This window comes from Pomacea canaliculata, linkage group LG6 (assembly GCF_003073045.1).
Source record: "Pomacea canaliculata isolate SZHN2017 linkage group LG6, ASM307304v1, whole genome shotgun sequence".
In the NCBI taxonomy this organism is placed as follows: domain Eukaryota; kingdom Metazoa; phylum Mollusca; class Gastropoda; order Architaenioglossa; family Ampullariidae; genus Pomacea; species Pomacea canaliculata.
Genome location: NC_037595.1, coordinates 21,389,355 through 21,397,980, shown reverse-complemented (window position 1 = coordinate 21,397,980; position 8,626 = coordinate 21,389,355). Strand labels below are relative to the sequence as shown.

The window sequence follows — 8,626 nt, the reverse complement described above, 5'->3', positions numbered from 1 at the left end:
GGCAGACACAAACACACACAGAGAAGGGAATTTGTACGGCTGTGTCGGAAAGGTGGAGAAGCAAACACGCCAGGCCTCCCGAAGGAAGGCAGAAATAAACACAGCAAAGAATAGCTTTTCTAGCCCCGTTCCTCCTTCGCCAATACCCCAGCGAGGTAGGCAGAAGACGCAAACGTACTCGAGAACTCACGTTTGAAAAACGAGAACTTGCTTGTTTCAGCGACCTGGGATAACAATACTAGTAGTAGCACCTGCGGTTCGTATAGGAAGTGGCCGGCTTAGCGGGCACCGAGTTACTTAGGACCCAGCTGAGGTCGGGAGGAAAAAGGGGCTGTGTGACGTGCCGCCACACGCGGCCGTGGGATTTCAGTCAGGTGTCGGGTCAGAGGAGAGTGGCAGGGAGATCCGTCTTGCCCTGTCTCCGACAAACAGCGTGTGGCACAGGTGGCACACTCGGTGCCGAGGCGAGTGGTGAACACCTCTCACCCAGACTAAAAACCGTGCAGCCTCGGTGTGGCAATGCTTTCCTCCCATTGATCATGGTCATCTTAATATTATATTCAATCCACACACACACATTCAATCCACACACACACCCTTGTCACTCCCTATCGACAAGTTTGAGAAAAGAAAGATGCAGTAAAAGCAAAGGTGCGGGGCAGTAAATGGACGAGTGGGGAGGAAGTAAGGTGCGTGCCATACTGTGTGGCCACATTAGCCAACAGAATTCCGTGTTTACACTGTGCTCAGCCTCCATGGCCTGGACTAGATGTGGGCAGGCATGCTGGGGCAGGAATATTTTGTTCCCCGAACCCCATTTGGTATTGTTGCTGTCCCTAGTGCGGCTGCTCCGGTGAAGACGGGAAGAGAAAAGGAGGCGCTCGCTGCACACGGACAACGATACCCATCGAAAGAGAAATACTCAAAATAACAAGCCCCGTTACTTATACTATCAACACTATTCTATCGTCTGTAAAGTAAAACTAAGCTGCAGCTGGCCCAAACCAGGTAAATAAATTATAATTATACCTTTACAATAACCTAATACTGTTGATGAGGCCGCTGATGTGGACTAGGTCATGTTCATGATTTAATTGTCGCCACAGCTGTTAGAGGCAATACAATGCCACAAACTAATTCCCACAGTAACACCTTGTAATACAGATTATACTCTAGTCTCGTATCACAGGGGCCGTGGACTTGCCCGCAACCCTTTTTTTTTTTAGCTGTATCCCGCTCAGCCCCGAGTACAGGCTGACCTTAGCGCCCGACCACAAATGACACGTGCGCAGTTGCTGAACCGTGGTGGCAGGCCATGTGTTACTGCGGAGGCACGCACAACAATGTAGCAGCTAGCTAGCTCACGGCAGCCGCCTACAGTCCTGCTGCAAAGTTGGTGGCTACTAAAGAAAAGAGGGATGTTTGCTGCTGGTACACCGAGAGAGACACAGCCTAAGAAAGACGAGAGAGAGAGACGCCTAGACCACAGCCGAGCACCCTCGTGCGTTTGGCACCATAAATCATTCCACTTTACCGGAGCAGAGCACAACACATCCACATCTGGGCCCTCTTCTCTTTTCTCTCACTGTACTGACTAGTAGTGTGGTGTAGTGCTCTGTTCCCATCTCGCACTGTGTAGAATTCTGACAGCCGCGTCCGGCAATCCTTTACCGTGGGGTGGATGCGTGGGGAGTCCGGGTAACGGGGGGGTTGGGACGAGGCAAGGCTGCGTTTTCTTAGTCTGCCGGAGCTGAAGGGTGGAGGAGATGGGAGGGGCTCGGGGGATATGATTACAGGTAATAAGTAGTCGGCAGAGATGCAGTGGCGGGGTGGCGTGCTGTCAGCTTGTCACTGCTGGAGATGTATGGCTGCCACATTCTACTTCTGCTTGGGGTGGAAAGGAGGAAGTGTGCAGACCCCGCTTTTAAAGGCCGGCATTCTTTTCTCTCCCTCCACACAGAGGCGAGAAGGTTCTTACATATCAAACACTCACAACCTTCGCCAAAACTCAAGTTCCTTCCTATCGGATAATACCAACATTCCATCATTCCTTTTTTTTAAGATTAGTTCGAAAATTCATTTCCAATACCCGTGTTACCGATTATTTTTACACGTGTACCCACAAAGGGATCAGTAACAATACTTCTGAAGTTTATTTATTGGGACTATTGTCGTCGGTTTGATGCTAAATCGTTACAAAGTCCAGTAAGTCTAGTGTCAACAGGTCAGCCGACGGACAGGACACCAAATCAGGTGCTGTGACACCGTTCTATGGTAACCGCAAGCGAATGCCTGCCTACTCACAAACCTTTCAAACAGCAGTACAAAAATTAACAGTCTGAACGCTCACTCAGTTTTGTTCAACATGACAAGAAAATAGTATTAGAGGTGTGAGGGAATACTGCAATCTTTGGGCACAACAGCATAACCTGATATACAAAAACATATCAACTATCAAATGACAACAGACACGCATATAGGTGGCCACAAAGCGCCCATGAAGAAACTACCCCGTACTGACAGTTTGAAACAACTGCACCGTCCACTCTTCTCTCTCTCTCACAGCAACACAACAATGAATTCAAAGAGAGAATGCAAATGAATACGATGCTTAAAGTGAACACTGTTTGAGATCTACATGTTTAGTACCTCAATCATGAAAATTCATTTCTGGATAAAATTTGTTCAAACCCATAACGAGGATAGCTTTTCAACTATGGGACTACCACATCAGTAAGCGTGCTTCTAGAGGTATGTGAAGTCATACATAAAAACCAACCTCAAACATTATTAATTCTGTCTAAATAACTTAAAGCTTCAAGTTCACGCTAACAAGTCTTAGCATTTAAAAAGATTTCACGAGTGTTCAGACTTTTCTAAATACATAGAACATTAAACATTTGTTAAGTTCATTTTCTTTCCAATAACATGTTGGTTTCAATCATTCATCAGACTCCATTCTCCTTCTTTTCTCCTCCCCCCCCCCTCCAACTTTCTCTCTCTCTCTCCACACACACACACAACTGAAATTATCGAACTTTTACCCGTAAGATGGGCTACTCTAATGGCCCCCCAGACATTGGTCCGAACGGCGACAAATGCAGTCATGTAACAACACATAAGCGAGTATTTATTTACCGTGCACAGGTAGACAGGTAAGTAGGTTGGTAGGTAGGCAGGAAGATAATGTTCATCTCTTTGGTCTGGTGGGAGCAAAGCTTTTGGGTTTTTTTTTGTTTTTTTTCGCACACGAACAGATGGCACAATGAATTCATAATCCCATTTCTTTCCCAGGTTCTGACACACAAACTCTAATAATTTGTCTTTGGCAAAGAGTTTGAAGAAAATCCAATTGTCTCAGGTAATTAGTATTGTCACAAGCTGAGAAACTTTGGAGTCCAGACACTGTCTCAAATCACAATTCTCCAAGAATACAAGAGAGATTGAGGGAGGAGAGAGAGAGAGAAGGAGGAAGGAGAGAGGGAGAGAGAGAGTGAAGGAGAGAGACAGGTGTAAAATGTGCAGCACACACCACACGTGGCCGATGGAGACACAAATCAAGGACAGATGGGAGGCCCAAGACACCAGGCGCCGGGGCAGTGCACAGCTCGCTGACAGGACACAAGTGACTCATAAAGCAAATGCCCATCAGGATCGGGCGTGCGCGATCGTGCAGGAGCGCCAGCGCTGTGTATCACATGGGTCGATAGATACTGGCATGGAGCACACAAGGAGAAACGAGTTTTCTAACAGAGGGACTGTCACAGGACTGAACTGTAAATTTTTGGGCACATCAATTCTTGTAGTCACTTGCCAAACAACATTCTATCCATCCACTCACAGCGATCAACATTCCTCAGACCTGTTCGCGTGCAGTGACTGTTACTTTTGTAACCTGCAATGTTTTCATTTTTTAAGACTTATTCAGCAGTTGTGCTGTTCAATGTTTACACAACAATGTAAGTACACACAATGTCGGTGTTACACATAAATTTCAATAATTAAAAAAAAAAACAATGAGAACGTCTCACGACGACCAAGAACTACGATGGTCTGTGTTGCTACAAGGTCTTGACACCGGCATTTCTTGGCTTCACACGATGGTCTCTGAGTCTGATTTTCCACGCTTGAGCTGGTTTTGTCCATGCGTATGGTCCTGCCTGTGTGATGCTGATGAGATTTGACCGGTACCTGCTGGTAATGATGAATGGGAACGCTATATTCAATTCCACTTTTCCTGCCCTCGGCAGGTGCCCGGCGAGTGCAGAGTTTTCGGATAAAGCCTCTCCACGAGGCCAAGGTTTTGGCTGACCAGATCCACATGCCACTGGTGATGCCCACCACCAAGGACATAAACAGTTTCAACATGAACACTTCGATGTTTGGCGTGTTGTGGTCACGCTTCATGTACCACGATTCTCTGTTGACGTACTCGTACAACAGACAGCCGATCAGGCACGTGGCAGGCACTGTGTACAGCACGGAAAATATACCGATCCGCACCATCAGCACTTCTAGTTTGTCTGTCTTCACCCCGTCGTTCCGCACTTGCTTGCGAATTCTGAAAAGTGCCAGGAAGCCTGCAGCCAAAAAGGAAATACCCAGCAAGAGGTAGACGATCAGTGGGGCCACAGCAAAGCCCATGAGGGTGTTTGTGTTTTGGTTGCCCACGTAACACACCCCCGTCAGTTCGTCTGCATCCACGTCTCTCATGACCAAAATGACGATGGTTTTTATCGCCGGCAACGCCCAAGCGGCTAGGTGAAAGTAAGAACTGTGAAGCTGGATTGCTTCGTGACCCCATTTCAGCCCCGCGGCCAAAACCAGGTGAAGGTCAACACTACCCACCACAAGGAGCTCGCAGTACCAAAGAAGTACAGAAGGAGGAACACGATGGCACAGTCCGTGTTTTCCAACCCTTCTTGAATTAAAATACTCTTACCGCTTTGGCTCTCCATGTCGCAGCGATGTCGTCTCGGCCGGCGATAAGCCGTACGATGTAGGCGATGCTGTAGATGTTGTAGCACATGGACAAGAAGATGATGGGACGCTCGGGATAGCGAAAGCGTTGAGAGTCGATAAGGAAGGTAAGAACAGTGAAAAGAGTGGACAGGAAGCACACACCTGCCCAAATGGCCATCCACACGTCTGCGAAACGCTTGTCTTCTTTCGAGAAGGCATCGTCATGCCCGCACAACAGGGCGCATCTCTCGGTGCGATTGATGTACACGTATTTCTCTGCATTTTGATAAGCTATACACTTCCTCAGGTGATGAATAGGGGGTAGTGCCCCTGGTGGTCGTTCCTCCCCAGGGTAAAGCGTAGTGTAGCCTTCCTTCGCAGGACGAGGTTTGTAAGGACGATGGGTATACGTATCCTCAACTCCTTCCCCAGGTCCATCCATGCACATGTGGTTCTGGTCATTGTGTGGCGGAAACTTGGAGCAGTTGAGGGCGGCTGGCCACGGGTATCCGAACTCATTCAGCACTGGTTGACAACGGCGACGAACGCTCTCGCACATGGGCCTGCACGGACCGATGGGGTCCATCACTTTCTCGGTACACATGGGGATGTAGACGGAGCAGAGGAAGAACTTCAGCTGGTTGGAGCAGCCGTACTGGATGAGCGGGGTGAAGGTCTGCAGCTGAAGCGAAGCATCCTGGTGGTCCCGGTGTCCCACGAGGTTGGGCATGCCCGTGACGTTGTAACCCAGACCCTTGCACATTTCGTAACGAATGGGCTCACACGATCGCACAGCCTCCGTGCCCAGGGTCCCCGGCACGTGCACCACCAGAGCCATGCTCAGAATAACCAGACTCCAAGGCTTTTGCCGATGCCGAAGCGCGGAAGCTGCACAGAAGCCGCCGTTATTGTTGTGGTGGGAGTCGAGATCCATGATGGCTCACCGTGCTGCACACTTGGTCTCGGCTACAACAAAGCCAAGTCCGTGTAGCTGAACAAAATAAGAAACTGCTGCAACTCGACCCCCGGCTGCCTGCAGTGTGTGGATGAGGCACACACAGGAAAGGGGCAAGAAGCACACACACACAACACGGCGGCACAGCACTGTACAGTACTCGGAAGGCAACCACCCAGCACACGGCAGGAGAGAAAGGGCTTGCGTGCCGTCCCGTCAGGAGTTGGGTACAATGAGTGCTGCACGACTAGCCATGGCGTTTGCTGCGGGACTGGCCCCACAACCACTCACTCCTCGCTGCTGCAGTCAGTTTCTGTCAGGACAGGACATCACCACAGAACTTCCCACGTTGCTATACACAACTTTACGCCGCACGTTACGCTCTTTGAGTACAGGCTCTGCCGCTGTGAACGGCTCAACTGGCGACTGAAGTACAACTGCCCTCGGCGGCAGAGAAAAACAGCTTAGTGCGCGCGCTGCCTGAAACACCCGGGGCCTCTGGCTGTTTCACACGCCTCTCCGCCAATCAGCGGCCGCGCTGCGTGATAAAGCCCCGCCTGTAGTCCTTCGCGGCAAGGAAGAAAGGCGGCATCAATCAGCCTCGTTAGACTGTCAATCACGGCCCCGAGGAAACGCAGACAGCGGGAGGCTGTCCCTTCGCACAAGACACCGCCTGGTCAAGCACTGCAGACTATGGGTGAGCACTGAGCACTCCCTTGTGCGAACAGTTGCTTCTATTCTGCCCTCCCTTCTCCCACCTCTCCCGGTTGCCTCTAGTACGCACCTAGAGGCTGAAGACAAACGATCCGAGCTCGGCACCAGACCGAAATGTGTCAGGAAATGGTTTAGTGAAGCGGGTGCTCCACGCAAACCCCTGACGAGAAAGTCGGAATGTGAAGTCCTGGTACTGTATCTTTATCTTTGCCATTGGGTTACTGAAAGTAATTAAAGAAATTATACCACCTAAGTCAACGGAAAGCCCACAGTCAGCACAAATACACGTTTGGGTTAAACGTGAGAAGTTGCTGTAATGAAAAACAATGTGAATACAAACCCGCTCATCTCACAAAAAGAACATTTCCCAAACTTAACTTAAATTTTCCTAGCTAATGAGATTTCCGTTTATTAATAATATATGTTATACAATAAAAGCATTGACATGGAAAAATAATGTTTCCACTATGTAATTTTTTTTTCTGTCTGTCCACCTTTCCTACATCACCAACTTCAACATTCACCCTCTTCCCCGACAAACATCCTATCATTCACTCACACTCGGATGCGCACTATTTGTTTCTTTTGTGTGTGTGTGTTTTAAGAGTTTCTTCTACTGTGTAATTATAGCTGGCAGTTTTTTTAAATGTAATAATCTAGTTGGTCAGAAGCTTCTTATGCTGTCTCTGATTTCTTTGTTTTAAAAAGACTAGGCATTACTAATAAAATACTTGCAGTATTTTTTTTTTTTCAAAAGTTTTCTACGTATCTGACGACGCCTTCGTTTTGCAAGCCGGTTAGTGAAGAACATGGCTGAAGACACTGGGCACAGCAAGGCGAAAAATATCAAGACTTAGTTTAGCCGCGTTTTCTCTTTGTCTACTCAAATAACAGCAAATATACATGACGGTTCGCACGGAAAAGAACTAGTGGACAGAAAGAAAAACGCATGCACGGCATACACACAGGCAAGCACGCACACACACCCTAAACCATCTACAATCCACTCAAAGAAAATGAAAGAAAAAGCAAAGTTTTTACACCATCGATCACAACATTATTCTGCTAGAAGAAATCGTTATATCAAATGTGCCATACATAAAAAAATCTAATTCAGTTTTCTAAAATGACATCAAAGGTTGGCTGTGAGTGTCGTATTTTATTTGGACGTGTGCTTGCTCATTGTTTTGAGTTTGACTAGCTTATATACATGTATAATTGTGCATGTGAGGGTATGAGTGCTGATCTCAATCTATGAGCACTCGGAAGAAATAAACAACTGAAGTACTTCAGAGCCACCTTCTCCAAAGACGGCAGCTCCACGACAAATATTCAGGTTGGCGACAGCAACAACGGCAATGCTAGACTGAACAAGACCTGGCGTAGCCATAACATCAAGTTTACTACGAATTACAATGTTTTCCAATCACTCGTAGTAACGGATGTGAAACGTGGACTAGCCAATACGTAGAGAAGAATAGAGGCATTCGAGAACGAATCCGAGGAGGCTGCATGGATCTTGTACAGACCACATAAAACCAATAACTTTGTACATGATCGCCACACTCGTAGAGCACCAGGCACCCCTACTTGTAACTAGTCTGGTTTGGCCATGTGACCCAGCACAACACTTTGTCAAAGACTTCCCTTCAAGGAACCTTGGGGAAGGTGGGGGAAGGCGGTCAACGCCGGTAGTCAGAGGAAGAACTGGCTGACGAACGAGAAGAGTGGACTACTTGTCCTGTACAATACCTGCTTACTAACCTCCAAGACAGGCATGAGTGGTGGGCTCTGTCAGCTGCCGTGTTACCTATGTGCCCACGACCTGTACCAGTCGAGGGACGAATGGAAAATGAACGCGGTGGTATGTGTGCTTGCGCATGTGTACGAAAGAGAAAGAGTATAAGCGCAAATATTTCACGAAATATCCAAGAAACTAAAGATATTTTATTTACCGTTTTAATCTTCTTTCGTTTAGGCATCTTCCCTATTTCA

At 47.8% G+C, this 8,626-nt stretch overlaps 1 protein-coding gene across 1 annotated transcript; it reads right to left on the bottom strand.

The window, feature by feature from the left end:
• Positions 1 to 2,339: 2,339 nt before the first annotated feature.
• On the bottom strand, positions 2,340 to 6,423 carry LOC112566752 (frizzled-4-like). Its single transcript, XM_025243088.1, is given in 3 exon segments — positions 2,340 to 4,820; positions 4,823 to 4,966; positions 4,969 to 6,423. Coding segments are annotated over 3 exon segments (1,911 nt in total). The 5' UTR covers positions 5,897 to 6,423; the 3' UTR covers positions 2,340 to 3,981.
• Positions 6,424 to 8,626: the final 2,203 nt, after the last annotated feature.